At 37.7% G+C, this 19,358-nt stretch overlaps 1 protein-coding gene across 8 annotated transcripts in view; it reads right to left on the reverse strand.

Moving 5' to 3' along the window:
- Positions 1–216: 216 nt before the first annotated feature.
- The window catches only part of COL12A1 (collagen type XII alpha 1 chain), a 97,049-nt gene continuing 77,907 nt past the window's right edge, over positions 217–19,358 (reverse strand). For 6 of the 8 annotated variants that reach the window (XM_083832511.1, XM_083832506.1, XM_083832508.1 and 3 more), the window contains 13 exons: positions 18,766–18,852; positions 17,607–17,660; positions 16,989–17,084; positions 15,908–15,961; positions 14,400–14,453; positions 13,079–13,132; positions 12,254–12,325; positions 7,559–7,594; positions 7,382–7,448; positions 6,012–6,200; positions 4,903–4,971; positions 3,661–3,831; positions 217–1,316 (listed from right to left, as the gene is read on the reverse strand). In XM_083832511.1, coding sequence (XP_083688637.1) covers positions 1,135–1,316; positions 3,661–3,831; positions 4,903–4,971; positions 6,012–6,200; positions 7,382–7,448; positions 7,559–7,594; positions 12,254–12,325; positions 13,079–13,132; positions 14,400–14,453; positions 15,908–15,961; positions 16,989–17,084; positions 17,607–17,660; positions 18,766–18,852 — 1,185 coding nt within the window. In that variant the 3' untranslated portion in view covers positions 217–1,134. Of the gene's footprint in view, positions 3,307–3,660; positions 3,832–4,902; positions 4,972–6,011; positions 6,201–7,381; positions 7,449–7,558; positions 7,595–12,253; positions 12,326–13,078; positions 13,133–14,399; positions 14,454–15,907; positions 15,962–16,988; positions 17,085–17,606; positions 17,661–18,765; positions 18,853–19,358 lie in introns of all 8 variants that reach the window. The other 2 variants (XM_083832510.1, XM_083832509.1) reach the window with 2 other exon arrangements.

The following is a 19,358-nucleotide window of genomic DNA, read 5'->3' on the forward strand; positions in this document are numbered from 1 at the left end:
TTTTGTTAAAAGTCACATTCTTACCCCAGACAGTGGAAACCTCTTTTGCTTTCATCCACCCACCTCAGGATACCACAGCCCAAGTACCTATTTTAAGACTATTCCCGTTCTAGTTGATTTTTGGTAACTGACATTTCCAAACAGTGGAATAAATAACACTAATAGAGCACACACACATCAGTCTCAATGGGCCTTTCAAAAATGAATAGCCAAATATAAATTTTCAGTAGTTTTATTGAAAAATGCCTCTTTCATTTCAGAAATAAATAATATAAGGCAGTGAAATTCACAATTTGCAGTTAAAATATAAAAGCAGCAATTCTATATCCATAGTCTTGCAAACAATTTCCAACTGCTTTTGATAACTAAGAAACATTGTATTCTGAAAAAAAAAATCCATACTAAATATACAACATAAACATGCAATTCCATCTCTGCAGGATTGACTGCAATTTGGCATAAATGTTACTGTGTCTACAAACAAGGAGATTTCAGGCATTATTAAACTGTATCCAGTTGATACAACAATTTCAGCTACTTAATGTTTGTGGTGTTTAAAGGAGATGTATAAGAGCAGTATGTGCTCTACAAAGTGTAACTAAGAATAGAAGAAAATGACAATGATATTGAAAGGAGAGAGAAATATTTTTTTGGCTTCTTCCTTTTTTAACTACATAATGCAGACCTGTGATCTGACTGAACTGCAAACATGCATGTGAAAAAGAAGAAAAATATAGAGCTAAAGCAGACAGTCCTCAGAAAATTTGCAGCAGCTCTGTGGTTATTTTTGTTTTGGTTTTTTGGTTTTCTTTCTTTTTTTTTTTTTTAATTTGTTTTTACATTATTTTAATGAAAAGGCAGCACCGGGATAACTGAACACACATATTAACCTGTATGCAGCCACTAAAAGCAAAAGTATTTTACAAGCATTTCCAGAGCAATATGAAGTCTCTAGTTACACGTATTGCTACCCTCACACAAGCAAGATACAAAACAAGGGTGCGTCTGATATGAAAAGACCAGAAAGCTAGAATGCAGAAGGAACAATGCACTCTCCCTGTGTGTATCTGCAAATGCAAGTATAGCAAAGACAAAAACCACCAACCAAAAAAACCAAAACAAGACACAGATCTTTTATGGCTTTGGTTTTGCTTTTCTTGACAGCGATCTTTTCCAGCGCATGTGCTCAGGGTATTCTGGTGAATGCATTTCAACTCCATAGTCCTCATATTCGTCCTCTCTCCTTTCTGACTCCATAGGTACTATGAAGGGTTCACCTTCAGGTTGATAGGGTCCACTTTCAGGCACATATGGTTCTGGTTGAAAATAGTTGTCCGATTGAACATTATAGTTATCGCATGTCTTTGAATCCACAAATACAACGAAAGTTAGTTTTTCTACATAATGTTAGTCCAATCTTATTTCCATAAAATAAATATATAAATTAATAGTTCACTGGGGGTGCTTTCAGTTTTGTTCGTGAATACTTTTTGGCAGTAAAATAATAAAAAGTTTAAAATTAATTGTGATTAATTGTATTTATAATACACAAAACAGTGCAGAAAGAGTCTTAAATTATGCAAGGGACCAGTTATTGTTATAAAAAAAAAAAAAGGCAAATCAAATAAAATTATTATTTTACAGCTACTTCAGTAAATCAAAGCACTGGACTTTATTTTAGACTATGTAATTAATAGAACACATGGAGCAGGCAAAATGAACAGGTGGGTTTGGCATATACTAATTTTCTCTGAGAATGGGAAAGTGTACACATAACTATCACCAGCGGCAATATACAGTACACGTCATTTTCTCGTGCTGTTCCTCGTAACAAACCGAGTTACAGCTGGTGCTTCAGGAACACCAAAAACTACAGCAAAACAGAAGAAATATAATTATAAAACTTTTGTATTTATAACTGCAGTTACAGAATCCAACAAGATTACATATAAAAAAGGCACATGCCCCGATTCAGACATGTTGGTAACAAGCAACAGACAGGTAGATTTCTTAAGTTGTCAAAGATGTTATTCTGGCATATAGCAAGCAGCAGCAGGCTTTTATGCAAAAGCATCACATAGAGTTGTTAACAGATTTTAGTGGGTACGGTCCCATACAAATCATTTACAAGCCATAATTAGTTTACTATTTACATAAGTCATTTCTCATTTACCAGGTTAAATCTGTCTCTTCTATTGGCATTACCTTTGCTGGTTAGTAGTTTTATAAGCCTCCTTCACCAGTGAGACTTTTTATGGTCTGGGTCTTTTTTTAAAAAAGAAAGACTGACTATTTTATTATTGAAATGCAACAGGCTTAATGAAATGGCATCACTGTCCTTTATCTCATTCACAAGTTGTGTTAGTAAAAACAATCTCCCCATTCATTCTATCAGGCCAACATGGTTCAAAAACCATATCCGTGGTGAAATATCCATACGGACTCATTTTCTAATAAGCACGTGCGCAAACATCTCAGAAACAGGATTTTCATGTATTCAAACTGTAAGCAGCACTGGCGACTTAGAAAATGTGTTAGCCGAAACCTGAAACAGGTCAAAGATGATGTTAGTCTTTTAAAAAGTCCATCTGATGTGCAAAAACATACTTTCATCCAACTAAATACATAACAGTTAATTCATAGGCATATATCTATATATGTATACATAGCTGATTACTAGAAAGAACACTGCTGAATCACAGGCACAATTTTCTTTCATTTTCATTTAAATATGAATTTTGTGAGATCTCCACAACCACCTGGGTCTTTAACCATCAGCACTGAGTCTGCAAGTGTGTACATATATATATATATCTTTTTTTTTTTCTTTTCATGGGTACATGCACAATACACTAACAGCAAACCATATTCGATAGTAGTATCACATACACTAATTTTGAGATGTTGCAATGCATACATATTAATTTGTTAACAATACTGTGGTCCTGCAGGATCCCCATGTTAAAATATATTGGAATATTTCCAGTCAGAAATTGGTGGCCGCTGTGACCCTGGATTGCAGATGCAGCCTAATGTTTTAAGATTCATCACAGAGAGGAAGGCTGGTATGACCCAGGGCTAATCAGAGACTCCATGGTGTTTAACTCAGTAGAAATTGTAGGACAGTGGTGTTTTTCAGTTGTCTGCATTGTATCACTGAATGGATTTCCTTTGTGGGAAATTTTGATTTCAGGTATAAATTTGGTATAAATAATCCTGACATTGCTCAAAAAGAGACACACGGAAATTGCCAGCCACAGCATTCTTTTTATTTTTCAAGAGAAACATGGAGAATTCAACCTTGTTCTGAAGACAGTTGGAAGGAGTGGGGAGGAAAAAGAAGAAGAAGAAAATTGTCACTTAAATCCTATGAGCAACATTATCAACTACTAACCTTCTATGTTAAAAAATAAATAATTCGTTTCTACTTCCTATTTAAAGTGAACGACACATAACATCAATTAAATCTGCATCAAAGTCCACATGACTGCTCATATGCCTGCACATTACAATGAGGCAGGCCTGCTCACTGCAAACTTTTCCTCCTGATTCAGCATGTCCAGGTTAGCAGGTCTGTCTCATGTAAAGCAATTCAATATGAACAGCCATATCTGTAAAGGCTATTTAAGACAAACAGCAGTTCAGTTGTTCATAACATACCTGGGAATCCTTGGCCATTGTAAGGGATGCTAGCACACTGGGATGAATCACAATATCCAGGTGGCCCTGGAGGACCTCGAATACCCGCATTCCCAGGACGACCTGGAGGCCCTGGTGGTCCTCGTGATCCTGTGGAGCCTGGCGGACCAGTTCTAGATTCTCCTTGTGGACCTAATTTTAGAATTGAAAGGTTGGGGGGTTGTTTTCTTTAAGAGCCAGCTTGATAAAACAGCTAACATTATTGCTGTCTAGACTACACAGTCTAAGCTATGTCTTTGGTGAAAAAAACATTTTCATTTTGTTGCTATACGGGGGTCAACAGAAATAAAAACAAAAGAAAAGTAGAAATGTGACTCATCATTAGTTGCTTCCCTGTGTGTGGCTTACTTAAGAATTTTTTTCACGGAAACTGATTTAGTAAGGTTTGAGCCAAGTAAGAAACATCAATGAATTTTCTGGTTTATTTCCCCTCTCTGTAAGATATGAACATCTCAAGGGAAACAACTAGATTAGACAAGCACACTGGATTTCAATTAAAATATAGGCGTACATTAATTCTGCTACCCTGCAGCCCTAGGATAGATGAGGTAATGTTTTTTTTGGAACAGGTCTTATTATGGTTAGCAGAAAAGTAAAGCTTCAAGTATCTGGGGTTACAATTTGCTGCAAGCATCTTATGAGTCCTGTAATGAAAAACCATGTTTAGCCTAGCGAACTAAAAGCAGAAACAAATGATACAGTTGATTTCTGCCAAGGCATCAGTGAATTGCAAGACACAAAGAGCAAAAGCAACAGTCAAATCATCACACTCTATCATCTAGTAACTCCATATGTGGGAATATTTGGTAGTTCTTGGGCAATTTGTACTTCTGTAATCAAAAATCAAAGTAGAAAATGAATCTAGATACTCTGAAAGAATGAATCATCTATTAAGACTTGTGCAAATATCTATTAAGCATTTGGACAATGTATTTTCATAAAATACATTTTCATGCAAACAAGCATGCCAGAAGAGTAAGTTACAAGACAAAGATAAATATCTACTAGCCACATCCAAAAGCCTCTAAAAATCGCTTATTTTTACAGGAGCTCCCAGTAAACTCGAATACATTTCAAAAACATGAAGCACACAAAGTAAAGAACATTCATTCACCGTATGCAGTCTGGTGCTATGTGAAACAATATTGTCCTTTTCTCCTACTTTTCTGTAATCTGATTTTAAATAAAACAAGAAATATTTACCAGGTGGTCCTGGCAAACCTCGTGGTCCTTGAGATCCAGTCCCTCTTTCACCTTTCTCTCCAGGCATTCCTATTAAAAAAAAAATAGGAAGGAAAACACATCAAAAAATATTTCTTCATGCTCTCTCATTGATATTAATATTTAATTCCAATTATTTAATGGAAGAGTGTGGGTCAAACCTTATTTGGTACAGATGTCCCCATGTATATTTAGGGAAATACTTAATTTGGATATAAATATACTAACCCAAAAACAAAGTAGGATGCAAAGGTAATTTAGTGTAAATAAAGTTTCTCAAAACATAGAAAAGTCTTTGAGACACTTAAAACACCACATAAATTTATTATTTTAAACTACAAACAGGAAGATATTTTCTCAAGCTTGCAGATTTCTGATATAAAGTATGTTTTACACTTTCTTAGAAACAGAATTCAAAAATTCATTCTTCCTTCCTGTTCTCTGTGTCTTTTTTGAAGATTAAAGTAAAATATATGCTAGAAAATGCAGTACTGAGTCTATGCTACAGTAGAGTAGCAGGAATAAGCACAGGCTACTTCATAGAATAGTACAGACACTTGATATTGCAGGAATCCAAGGTAGCCAAAAATAGGCATATCTATATGCTCAAACACAAGTTAGAGTTTCTTCCCTCTCAGAGTACTGCAAAGGGCCAAGGATGTAGAACTAATTCTTTCAACTCCTACTTTATATTCTTAGTAATGACTCATTTTCTCTCTTAATTAGATGTCTATTCGGCAAAGAGTTGTTACTCCAAACAGCCTTTCAAGATGTAGCCACTTAGTGCCAGAAAAGCTCTGAGAACATTCTCTTTCCTGGGATATCCTGTGGATGTCTGAGACAGCAGCCAAAAAGTTACACCAACATGTGTTTTATGAAACATGATCAAGGGAGAAACAGAGGAGAACACTGATGTAATTAACCTTGTCCTCCAGTACATCAGTGTCCCTCAGGCAATCCAGCTGACCCAACCAGACACTGTTAGGTGTGGGCTTCATAGTCTGACATGGTTAAAGGGATTAGGCTTCTCCTCTGGCAGCCTCTGCAGTACAGCCACTGTGAAATACACAGCTGCCTTGGGCATTACTCACCTCTCTCACCAGGTGGTCCTTGGACCCCAGGAGGTCCTGGGAATCCTGGTCTTCCTCCAGGTCCAGGCTCTCCTCTTGTCCCAGCAGCTCCTGGGGGACCAGGTGGTCCTGGTGGCCCTGGCTGATTACGGTTTGAATAATAATCGTTCGGGATTTGATTCAGCATTTGATTGAACCGGCTCATTTGGCCTTAAAATGAAAGAAAACACTTCAGTAAACCAAGTGAAATGAGTGAAAATCTTTTCTGAGTGGGAAGGAATAATGAAGCATCGCTTCATTAAAATCTTGCTTTATGACCATTCAAAAAATTAGTGTTGCATTGGTCCAGATGAATTAGGAAGACTTAAGATGAATGACAATGCTGGAAAGAAATGGAGGGGGGAGGGAAGAAGGGTAAGTGGAAATCTGGAAGCTGAAAGCATTATCAAAAGTTATTTTTAAAGCAATTAAAGTCACAAAATAAGTATTTGTTTACAATATGCTTGCTCTCAGAGCTCTTGTTAGAGGTTGTTTCTACTCTGAAGGACAGAAAGAACTTGTCCCAGTACAAACAGTGAAGAGGATCATATTTTCATGCAGAGCTCTGAAGCTACCACAGGTACAGGATAAATTGCTCACATGTACAGCAAGCAGGACACAGTCTGCGATGTCTATGAATTTCATTTCCAAAGAAAGGTGTCTTTGAACAAGAACAACAGCACTGAGTAGCTATGCAGAATGGAGCCCTTAATGGGGGTCCACATCTAGCCCTTCCTGCTTAGTGCCATGTACCAATCCTAGCATAACTCATAAGAACACCTTCAATCCCAGTAGAGCTGCACCCTGTAACTACTCACTGTGTAGCTGCAGAGGACTGAAAGTCAGTTTGGAGTCCTTAACCAAAGAAATAAAATTTTTACTTGCATAGCACAACTGATTTTGTGCGTGGTATTTACCTAGCACTCATCTGTCACTTCTCACTAGTAAAGCCCCTGCAGTGAGCATCATTTTTCTCTGACTCCCTCCTCCTGAAGATAAGACATGATTAATGAGAAAATGTATACTGATTTTATGACACAAATAAAGTAATTTTGGAAGGGGCTGACAACAGGAAAGTCACCTGCACAGCACCTGCAAGGGTATTAGACTTGTATGTATATTGCTGAAGGTCACAGATTAGCTGATGATCAAGCTAGTCATTTCAGTCTGGCAAAAATTTAGTGCTACCTTTTCACACAAAATCACTGGCATTGGACAACCATCGTATAATTCAAACTCATTTTGGGGTATGGCTAGTACCCCTCACCTTAAATTTTAATCATTGTTTTCTCTTTTAACAATCAAACTAGCAGAGTACTAGTATGAGAAACAAAGCAAGCAACACCGTTTACCATTTATCAATTGTTCACAAACTTGTCTTGCAACTGCTCGCATCATGTTCTGAGAAGCAATGTCACCCTAAATAATCAAAAACAAAACACGTATTTTATTAGCAAGTGTCTGTGCTTTTGAAGAGACAGTGCTTAACTAAAAACATCTGAGGGAAATTAACTTTAAAGCAGACTTACTCTGTCACCTTTTTCTCCCTTCATTCCAGGTGAACCCTGAAATAAATATAGTAGCATTGTTATTTCATGTATCAAAATATATGCCAGCATATTTGCATAGGAATATAGACAAAGAAGGACCAAAGCAGAAATACTACTATGAGGGGGGGGAAAAAAAAAAGGAAGGAAAAAAAAATACTAAATCCTGTACTTCAGAGCTATTACCTACAAAAATTCCATATAGATTGACAAAGACATCTAACAGATATGTACCCAAGCATCTGCTGGACAGAGCTTTCTCATCTGGAAATTAGGTAAAACAGATGCTTAAGCATGATGTACAGATGCAAATCATGCCGCAGATCTTTTATTTTCAAGCTGCTGTCAGAACACTAAATTAAACTAAATTACATCCATTAACAGTCAGGAACTTTTCATTAAATACCATAGTTTTTTTGGTCCAGAAAAGGGGATTCATCAGATCCATGTATCTCTGGGCTAGGACACAGTCTCACAACAAAAAAGCCTAAACACTCCAGGGGTTAGGGCAGTCGTGAAACACAGGGCATTGCAGGTACATCTTTAACAGCAAAAATATATTTCTTCAGCAAAATTAGTTTTCCTCACCACGCTAGAAAGTCAGTCTCCATGTAGTCTAATTAATATTTAGTATTTTGGACAGCGCAGAAAAGTTTTAAATAAGATAAAGAACTGTAGACAGGCTGAATGCTCAATGGTCAAAGCATTTACATGAGATGCACGTCCCATCTCCAAATCAGGAAAAGCAGTAAGGTGTACTTCAAAGGTGAATGACCAGATCCGTCATCTGCTGCTCTGCATCCTAAGTATTACTGCTTTTTACATCTTAGTATTTCTTTAAGGAGCCTGTTTATCACCATTAACAAAGCAAAGGCTAAGTGTGGGCTGCAGCTGTTTTTCATAACATTCTTACAGTACACACAAATAATTTCAACAACACAAGAAAACAAATCATTCCACTGCGGTCACAGAGGATATGGTTTGAATGCAGTGGCACTGTTTCTCATAAACTTCCATCAAAGTTTTGGTCAAAAAAAATCCCAGGAGGTATGTCAGAGTGTGAGCTCAGTATGGTGTCTGAGCTTCTCTGCAGCAGCCATGCATTCACCTCCCTCATGACATGCCGTAGAAAACATGAGGTGGCTCATCCATCAATGAGTTAAGCAGCTGGTATATGGTTTATTTGCATCAGACATCAAAAAAAAAAAAAAAAAAAAAAAAGCTTAAAAGGTTCAAATTCTATATACGATTTCTGGAAGCATTTTTTTCTGAACAGTCAGGAACAGTTCTTTAGGCTGCTGTCTTCAGCCAAAAGCCATGTTGGTTAAGACAAGGTGTTTTCTTGTAACAAACGCACAACCTTGCTCCAATGTGTTGCCAGCAAAGGTCCCACAGACAGAAAAATGCTAAGGCCATTCAATAATTATAAGCAATACACAGTCAACTTTACAACTCATTGAATCATATGAGCCTCATTATTCAATTTGTAACTTTGCAAAGAAACACTGATTCAGCCTTAGGATTGGAAACCTATTGGCTATTCCTAACTAATTTTAAAATGTAAAGATTAGAGACTGATTGGCAATGTTAACAACAAAGTTCATTTTCCACCTGGGGGTATTTTAGATATATGATTTCCAAAAAACAATTATAACTGCAATTACTGAGTTGCTATTTGCATCTTCCTCCCGCTTGGCTATATTCTGCTTAAATTTCACTTTATTTTCTTTTAAAAGACAAAAACATGCAACTTAGCCAACTGCTTGCCAGCATTTTGAGAAGCAGCAGCTGCTGCTGACATTCTACTTTGTTGATATCCTGTGATGAGGGAGTCACTTGGGGTCAGTGTGAGAAAATGCTAGTTTATGCTGCTCGTGGGATTTTTCTGAGCTGTGGGTTGAAGGCTGGGGCTGCAGCAAAAAATCTGCAGCTTAAGGAGGACAAAACAAAGGAAGGATGCTATTTTTACTTTAAAAGATAATGTACTCAGTTGTTTTCCCCAAAAGAATGCTTGCTCCCCACAAGAACTACCAGCCCGCTGCCCTCAAAGCACCATCTTTTTGAGACTTCATCTAGGATCTCTGCACAGATGGATGCAAGATTAGTGAATGTATTCCAGCAGAGGGTGAAAAATGCTCAAAATGCTCAAAAATTGCATTTAACTCAGAACAAGCATCTCCCTTATCTGCTCAAACTCTAGAGGTTTTCACCGTCAGTTTGGTCCTGGAACCACCAGCCTAATAGGACCTTATATATAAAACATATTGTCTTTTCCTGGGGTCCTTCTAAATAACAAAGTCAAACTCTGCTGTTGCAGACACCATGTCACAGAGTCTATTTTATAAACAAGACAGCTCTACTTTAAGAAGACCTAGTATGCCCACTCATACATTACAGTTTTTATTCTCAAACCTATAAAACAACAGTACTGTAAAACAACTTTTCTTCTCTGATAGTCCAAGGTCTTCTATTTCCCATTATATTTATTCACAGAAAATGTACAGTCATTTCTTCTTGAGACAATATCTTCTTTTAGCTTAATGACTCTTAGCCTTGAAGGTCGTTACCACATGACATATGTATGGACTACTAGGAAATTCTCTCTCACTCTGACCAGACAGGCAGATGACAGATATTTTATTCTCTTCTAGGACAGACAGTCCTCAGTTCTCAACACATTACTGACTCAGCTATGTTCTTACTGTTCCTTTCTCAGTCATTTTGTTACTACACTGAAAACCCACATAATTTCTCTTGGAAATACTTATAAACATATTATAAAGGCAAATTTCCTATTTCCATGAAAATTCAGTTAACACGTCAAGTATCAACATTTCAATAGAAGTACACATTGAGGTATAGAAATGTTTACAGCCACATTAGTGGTGTGGTCTGCCTCAGCTTAGCATATTAGTGGTATCTTACACATCAGGAAAGAGCTTCAATTGAGTGCATTCAATGGGAATGTCTTAGCAACTGCCAAACTTCCTCGTAATTTGCATGTAACTGTGCATCCTTGGACTGGGACATAAAGACCCTTGCTTTGTAGGGGCCGATCACCTGACTTGTGCTGTATAATACCTACAATACAGATTGTTTGGGTAGAAGAAAAAAATGGCAGGATGTAGATGAAAACTATTTATATTTACCAGAGGCACTGTGAAGCCTTATTATCTTTCTCCAGGACAGGAAGTCACAAATTCAGGCAGGCCTGAACTATGACTCAGGGCATTGCAAGTTGCATTTAGCCATTAGGCTGCAACTTTGGCATTCTAATGCAAAACATCACAAAGAAAAGCATTGAAATTCTGTCCACCAAGAGTCTGATAAAACATCTATGCAAGGTGCAAGCCAGAATTCCTGCTGTGATCTGTTCTAGAAACATAAGAATTGGTAAATATGATGTGCAGTGTAACATTACAAGAAAGTGCAATAATTGGGGGAAAAAATGTATTTTTAACTGAAAGAAACTCTTAGGATCAGTGTAAGAGAACTTACATGTGGTGCTTGGACAGGCACTGACTGCTTTGCTTTGCAAAAGCACTGAAACTGGCCTTGTAGCCAAATTTGCTTTTAGTCACATTATTTACCTTCAAAACATCCTTGCTACTGCAGTGGAGCAATTATCTGGTATCCCAGGTGAAGGAAAATTCAGATACAACTGGTATTTTGGAGCTCACTTGTCAGTAAGCCACAGCACCCTGTGCCCCTGTTGTGTCTATCAGCCACCTGACCTAGCAGGAATATCACATGAGGCATGTATGTCTAAAGGCAGGAAAGCTCAAGTCCATTCCTAAGACACCCAATGTCCTCTACTGCAAGGACAAATGGGATTTACAGACTGACAAATGCAGACCAAATTCAGTATGTGTATGAGAAAATGACCCAGCTTCCAGATCCTCCTAGGAATTTAAAAGTTCCTAATCATCAAGCTGCCCAGCCTACTATATACTCCTCCAAATTATCCAGCTGCCATTTACATAAGGAAATTGAAGTGGGAGGGAAAATTCTTGCTGACTGACGGACATCAAGATAGAAAAAATTAATGACTTCACATTTCAATTGCTGTCTTCACTCCTGAATCAGACAGTTTCTCAGAGATCCTATAAAGGAATCAATTCAAATGTCTCCTGAAACTATTGGTGGGAGGCAGTACCCCCTGCTCTTTCTCCCTGTTCATGGTGCACTTTAACTTTAAAGGTTTGAATAGAACCCACAGAATCTACCCTCAAATAATTTTAGAATCACATTGTAGAAAACCAAAACATTTGCAAATCAGAAGTGATTATATAACATTATCAAAGATTTTTCCACCTTCGTCAGTGTACCACTTTTTCACTACACACACACACAAATGTAAGGACTTACCCGTCATTTTGCTGACCCAGTTCTTCATGCTTACACAGTGTCGGAATATATGTCTTGGCACATAATAGTCTATAATCTTTTTAGTGGAAACCGGAGACCGCAGTTTCCAGCCCCAACTATTAAACTCAGCAGAAAGACATACTATAAAAATAAAATTGTTTGAAAGAAGGTTTGTGGTCTTAGGTCAGCTCTGCTGTATTAACCACTGTCTCATAAGTGCAAGACAAGCATTTAAAGCAAGGATAAGTCTCATTCATCAACAGACAGCGTAATTTTAAAATTGATCCTATAAGTATGTCATTATCTTACTGGTGTCCCACGATCTCCTGGTTTCCCTGGTTTTCCACTTGGGCCAGCAACTCCTGGAACTCCTGGGGCACCCTGCAGCAGAACACATGTAAAGTGAATTGTAGAAACACACAATGGTCTACATGCTGATAAGAAATGTGCTACGGTATTTGTAAGTGCAGAGCAGTACTGAAAAGGGCTCTTGAGAGTTTTTTTCTTCTGTTAGGTATGTATCAGGCTTGAAAGCTTCCCTCCAGGGAAAAAAGAAAAAAAAAGGGAAGGGAAGGGAAGGGAAGGGAAGGGAAGGGAAGGGAAGGGAAGGGAAGGGAAGGGAAGGGAAGGGAAGGGAAGGGAAGGGAAGGGAAGGGAAGGGAAGGGAAGGGAAGGGAAGGGAAGGGAAGGGAAGGGAAGGGAAGGGAAGGGAAGGGAAGGGAAGGGAAGGGAAGGGAAGGGAAGGGAAGGGAAGGGAAGGGAAGGGAAGGGAAGGGAAGGGAAGGGAAGGGAAGGGAAGGGAAGGGATCAGTAGATCTAGGTGTGCTTTTAAATCTCATAGCTAGAGAATGAGGTAAACTGGTTCTTATTTACACTGAATTAAATCAGTTTTGAAACCACTGGAAGTCAAGTGGGTAAAAACAACTGAAAGTACAATTTAGCTCTCATTAATGTTTATGAATACATGTTTTATGCAGTTCTCTGCTCACCTTTTACTGAGAGTTTCTCAGATCCATTTGGGATATTAAACAAAGGATCCATTTCATATTTAACATAATTTGAAAATGTCAATGTGTCCCTCTCTTTGCTCAGGTCTCTTATGTCAGTGTATACCAAAGACAAAATTATATTTACCGCTGGTCCTGGTGGGCCTCTGGGACCTGTGGGACCATCTTTTCCTGTGAAACCCTATTAAAAAACAAAATCAGTATGAGAGATTAATCTAAAATTGCAGCAATCCCCTGACTAAAATCATCCTTAGGATTAGGTAATTGCAATACTTCTAATTATTACTATGATGTATTTTAAAACTTATCCACACTGTTAGTTACAAAAATAACTGTCACTGCTAGTGCTGAGGAAGGCTATATATGGAACAACAAACTTGAGCCAATTTAGAAGATGTTCAGCTGCTGTTGATTGACTGAGGATGGAATGAGTCTGTCTCAACCTTTTTTAAGGAAAGGAATTGTTGTTGTGTTCCAGAGAAGGAAGATTTCTCTTTTCGCTGTTCTCTCATTCACAGACAGCTGGAAAATCTGAGGTTTCTGCTTAAATGGTGAACAACAGAACACCTCCTTCTCAGGTACTCTTTCTGCAAGAAGTGATGCTGAGACATTCCATTTCAATAATCTAACACAGCATTCCCAAACTAGCATTGATGGTCCATGGCCCACTGATGACCCACAAATTCCATGGTATGTTCTTTGACAACAGGCTATCACATGGTTCTCTGTTTTGATTTCTGGCTATCAGCTTCCAGTAAAGCGTAAGTATAAATGCATATATCAGCTAATAATTTTGACTTCCAAAGTAATTCATTGCTTAAGTCATCTCAAGGGTAACACGCCACTGTGCAGACAAAAGAGATTTGCTCAGTTGACTCCAAATTGGAAGAGAGGGATTGCAACAACTCTGCAATTATATACCTGTCAGCATGCTCTTCATCATGAAGACATTTCAGAATTCCCTCATTCAAAATAAAGTTCTGAGCTCCAATCAAAGGCTAAGGAGAAAACTTGACCTTCAGAGTAAGAATGGAACAGATTGTTTACAGATATGACATCTTGCAGATGTTGAGACGAGCAGAGCTTTCAGGGGATCCCCCACAGCAGCAACAGCTTGTGGAAGACAGCAGGGTTGAGTACCTCAACAGAGCCCTCCCCTGCTCAGGGGACTTAAGGGACTTGCTGCTTATCAGGTACAGGTATCTGAGAACCTTGTCAGGACAGTGAGCCATGCATTTTTTGCAGAAATTATGCGGCTATCCTATGGCTATCTGGAGAGATTTTCACACACAAGTTTTGCCAGCCCTTCCACTTCTGCCTCTCCAGGTTGGATATGGATAAAAGGACTCCTCTTGAAATGTATTTGAAAACAGAAAGTTATGATAAAGAAGGGAAGAAAAAAAAAAAAGTCTTTCAGTGAGACAAACTGAGGAAACCAGAAACCTTACCCTTTCACCTGGAGGTCCCATTGGGCCAGGTGGTCCAGGTAAACCTGGGGTTCCCTAGAGGGAAAAGTAATGATAAACTATATCCAAGATAGAACAAACATCTCTTCTATGCTACTCATCCCAGTACATATGCACACATTTAAATATCTGTCTTCAATGTCATTATTTGACATTTACAAAAATAAAATCTTTAGGAGAAACCATTTATTTCATATACATCATATAAGAGTCTTAACCCTCACTTCAGTTTTTACTGCATTTTCCTCTTCAAAAAGAATTTTCAGTGCTTTAAGCAGAAAACATATATTTTTGTTATTGCCTTTACAAGCCTAACAGTTGTCAGCTAATCCTTTAACACCTAGTGCTAAAGTCTATCTGCAATCATCAATCAAAATGTTTCTAAAGAAACAAAAATTAGACTCTTCCTTTGTTATTCTTTCCCATTAGTCTCCTATTTTTTAACACTGCATTGCTTTATAGCATGTATTCTAAATTCTCTGGTTCTGTTTCTTGTAGCTTCTGGGTTAAAAATGAACACTAAAATTAAACAGATGAGCTACATGAGAGTACACCCAGGAATGATGTCACTCTGTAGGATCAGGACCACCACTGTAGGAATCAAATATTGTATAGCCTTGTATTACATGATCCACTTCTTCCCCTTTTTCCATCTCATCTCACTGTACATTCAACTGTAGCATGGCCTTATACAGGAAATTACTACCTAAGTGTATATTTCTCAGGGTTATAAGGACTAATAAAACAGGTAAATAACATTAAGACCCCTGGGCCATGACAGACCTCATCTGATATATGAAGCTAAATCCACAACACCATTTGAACATCTCCCATATAGTATCTATAACCCCAATAAAATCAATGACAATATAACAAGGAATATTAGTTACATCAGAACATGGGCAGATCAATGACCTTAGATTATCCAAAACCAGCTGATTATCCAAATAAGACTTAGTTTTTCTCCTCAAAGCCTAATCCTAGTTTACAATATAGAAATCTGCAATTAAGTAACATTTAATATTGCTTTCTTCCTTCAGAGATCATAAAACTAGTTGTAGAACTCACTGTCCAAAGATAATTTGACCTCCAAAAGTAGAAGGCAATCAGACAACTTTACTGAAGAAGGGTTCAGAAAGGTTTTGCAACCTGTAATTTCAGAAGACACTTAACTACAAAAGTTGAAAGACCTTCCTGGGTAAATAAGTGTAATTGTCCTAATCCAGTGCATTCCCTATGCATTCACAATTGGCAAGATAGATATTTGGTTTGACTCAGTACAGCTGTTCTTTTAATCTTGCTCTGTTTTGAATGGTTTATTTCTACATTTCAAATTCTTAAGTATAAGATAATCATGTTTCCAAAACTATTGCTTAGGAAGATATGAAAAGATTCTATAACTCCTAGTGATATTAAAGACAGCTGTCCAGCAGCCGACCTGCATCAGGAATAGTGTAAAATGGCAGTATCTTTTCTAAGAAACAACTTACTGATCGGCCTGGTAGTCCAGGTTGGCCAGCATCACCTTTCATTCCTTGACGACCCTATAATATTCATAAATGATCATTAGACATTCTGGATTACAGAACTGAGTAGCAAAATAATTAATCTGTGTAAGTGGACACAGAATAATTACTGCAAGAAACCTAAATTAACAAATATATAAGACAACTATGTATTATGGGAAAAAACAAGATACATATACCTCTCAATTGAAGTAATATTCATCATCTCACAAACATTTGAAAATGCAGGACAACTGGTTGATATTACGTTAGAAACACAGGCAAGCAGGAAGGAGCACAAATTTTGATGAGGAAGTGTAACAGTGTTCAGTAAGCGAGACTGTAATATTATTGTCTTCACAAGCAGGAAAGCAGGGAAAGGTAACATGTTTTCTCCTCCCTTATCTTTCTCATCTGGTGAATGGAGCTGCCTGCCCTCCCAAAAGAAGGTAAAAGCTGGGTCTTTTTAAAGTAGGACAGCTTTTCTCTAATCCATGGTCTAAAGGGCATTGCACACTTCCAGGACACAAGGTGTGGGAGCATATAAATAAGCACTGTATTGCCTTTCACAACCTGCTTGCATTCCACATATATTACTAAGGGCTATTTAGTATGTCTAGAACTAGGCGTCCACTGCCTCTCTGAACTTCCAGCTACTGATTTAAACACAGAAAATAGAAGTTGGACATGTAAGTATGTAAGAAAGGCTTCAGAACAGAACTGCACACATAATTTTCCTACACTACAGTTTGATTTTTTGAGTCCTAGAACTTTAAGGTACAGAAACTACACAGAAAAGCTGTAGGAGAAAAAATGGTGTAGCACAATGTACATCACAGTGATCAGATCCCATCCCTTCAAAGGCATCTCCTAAGTAATTGCAGCATTCAGGACAGAAGATGCTATTGTATTGGAAGAGACTTGTTTCATATAAGGACAACTCTATTGCACTGCAGGGAAAAATGAACATTAGGGCAAAGCCGCCACACTCTTCACTATACCACCGACGCTGTGGACAGCTCTGACTCTACACTCAGTGCTACCCACGCTCAAAATTGCCACTCACCGGTTCTCCTGGGATTGACAGCCCATTGGGACCTTGTGGACCTGGTGGACCTTGAGGGCCAGGTGGACCTGTCTCACCACGAGGACCAGGTGGCCCCTTAAAGAAGAAAATTAAAACAAGATTCTAAATGGCAGGTTTTTCTGAGATCTGTAACTGCAAAGTCCTTTGGGTTAGGCACTTGGAGTAAGTCAGCAGCCTGAAGACACACTGATACTTCAGAAAAGGCTACTCTGTGGAACCAGTTTTTTTGAGTAGCATATCTTTTCAGAAACAATTTTCTGATTCAGGTTGGTAGTCCCAGGCCAACACATGCTTTTTGGCAGTGTAAATTGGAAGTGTAGCTGTCCCCTCTGTACATAATGAATGAAGGACAGCAATGCTGCAGAGTGCATAGTACCATCACGATGCATATGATCTAGTCTTCTGATGTGAAGTCAATGCCTTTGAGGCATATATACTTAGGCTTTTCATATACAGTCTTAAATAGCTAGACTGAATGTAAATAGTATTACCAATTCAACTTTTAATCTCCATTCTTAGCTCGGCATGGAATAAGCATGCAAATGTTTGTACAGCTAAGCATGTCACAATACTGATGCATTCCAGAAAGATACTTACAGATGATCCAGTCAAACCTCTTTCGCCTCTGGGACCTTTAGCACCTGGACCACCCTAAATTGAACATTTGGAAAGAAAATGTATTTCATACTTCAGAGAAAGCAAGGGTACATCACACTGGTGAGTTAATAATCCTCTATCAAATTATGTGAAATTTCAGAGATTTGAAGTATGCAGATGACAATGCTAAAGAGTATTAGAATAAAAGATGCATCAGAAACTCAGGTAAACCACATAAGTTTCAGCCTTGCCAATTCAGCCCATTAAAAATTATTGTCATTTTTGTCTTTGCAGATATAAACTTCTTTAATTTATATTCAGTCTTTTGAGACAGAGTAATTCTCAAAGTCCTCTCTAATAGACTGCCAGGCAACTTAAACAGGCTTCAGATTCCTCATATAGCATTTGGTGGTAGCTACAGAGTAGAAGAACTTCTAGGCTGAACATAACTCATTTATATTTAAAGCAAATTGGTAGGAGTGTATCCATTGTAGAGATAACGATCTCTCCACATTAAAAGTGAATTGAAATGAAATGAATAAAAATAAGACAAGACAAGACAAAATAAAATAAAATAAATAAAATAAAATAAATAAAATAAAATAAAATAAAATAAAATAAAATAAAGTAAATTTCTTTCCCTGATAAATAATCTTTCCTTGGAATGAAATCCTGACGTTGCATTTAGGAAAAGTATTTGCATATTCCTCTAAAACATCTTGTACACAGAACACAAAACAGCTGAGACTGAGCCAGATTCTTTCAGCATATCAAGCAATGACGAGCTATTCATAGTGACTAAACTGTGAATAGGGGAGAAAAGATTATTATATAGACAAGTACAAGTGACAGGAGCTGCCCAATTGTGTTTTAAACTAAGACAAAAGGAGAACAGATTAATACAATGTTATGAACCTGTTGATTGCCAACTATCTCTCTGACTGACATTTATTTCACAAAACCACAAATCAACTTCATGGAGGTTTCCACTTACTCAAGGAACATCAGAACATGACTGTCAGAATTCCCCCGTGACATGCTGAAGAAAATTAGCTTGATGTCTGCACAAACCAAAATTACCTTTTTCCAATTTGATCAACATGAAACTAGTTCCATAAAGTTTAAAATCAAAAAATCTCTACTGCAAATAGTTCCTTACAGCTGGTCCTGGGGGTCCTGGAGGTCCCACGCTGTCTTGAGTACAGGTACAAGCATTTGGAAGAGCTGGGCATTTTGCTTCATCTCTCTGAAAATTCAGTCACAACTATTAGTGTCCTTTTAAAGAAAAGTAGTTGTTGGCAGCACACTTTTTTTTTTTTCTACAACAAGAAGATTCTCTATTATCCTGTTTTCAAGTACAGTAGAACTCACAGTGAAACAGTGCTTTCCAAATATTTCTGCAGGACTTTTCATGTTTTTAGGAAATTACTCTCTCTGCAAACAATATAACGCACAAGCGACAGAGGCACAGGAAAAAACAAATTAATGCAGCATATCTGTTGTTCTAATATTCATATCCATTAGACAATCCGCTTGCACTGACGAAGAATAAATGTTACTTTTTGAGTGCCAATCTAACCATAGATTAAATAAAATATAATGTAGCTATTCATTTCATGATAACTTGGATCTTAAATATTACTGAAATACAACAGATAACTGATAGTTTTCCACCATTCGTAAGGTACTCAGTCTAGCATATTGCAACCTTTCTCCCTCAGACACAAAACTCTGAAATGTAGCATTGTTCAC

The sequence above is a fragment of the Anser anser genome (genome assembly GCF_964211835.1).
Source record: "Anser anser genome assembly, chromosome: 3".
Classification (NCBI taxonomy): Eukaryota; Metazoa; Chordata; class Aves; order Anseriformes; family Anatidae; genus Anser; species Anser anser.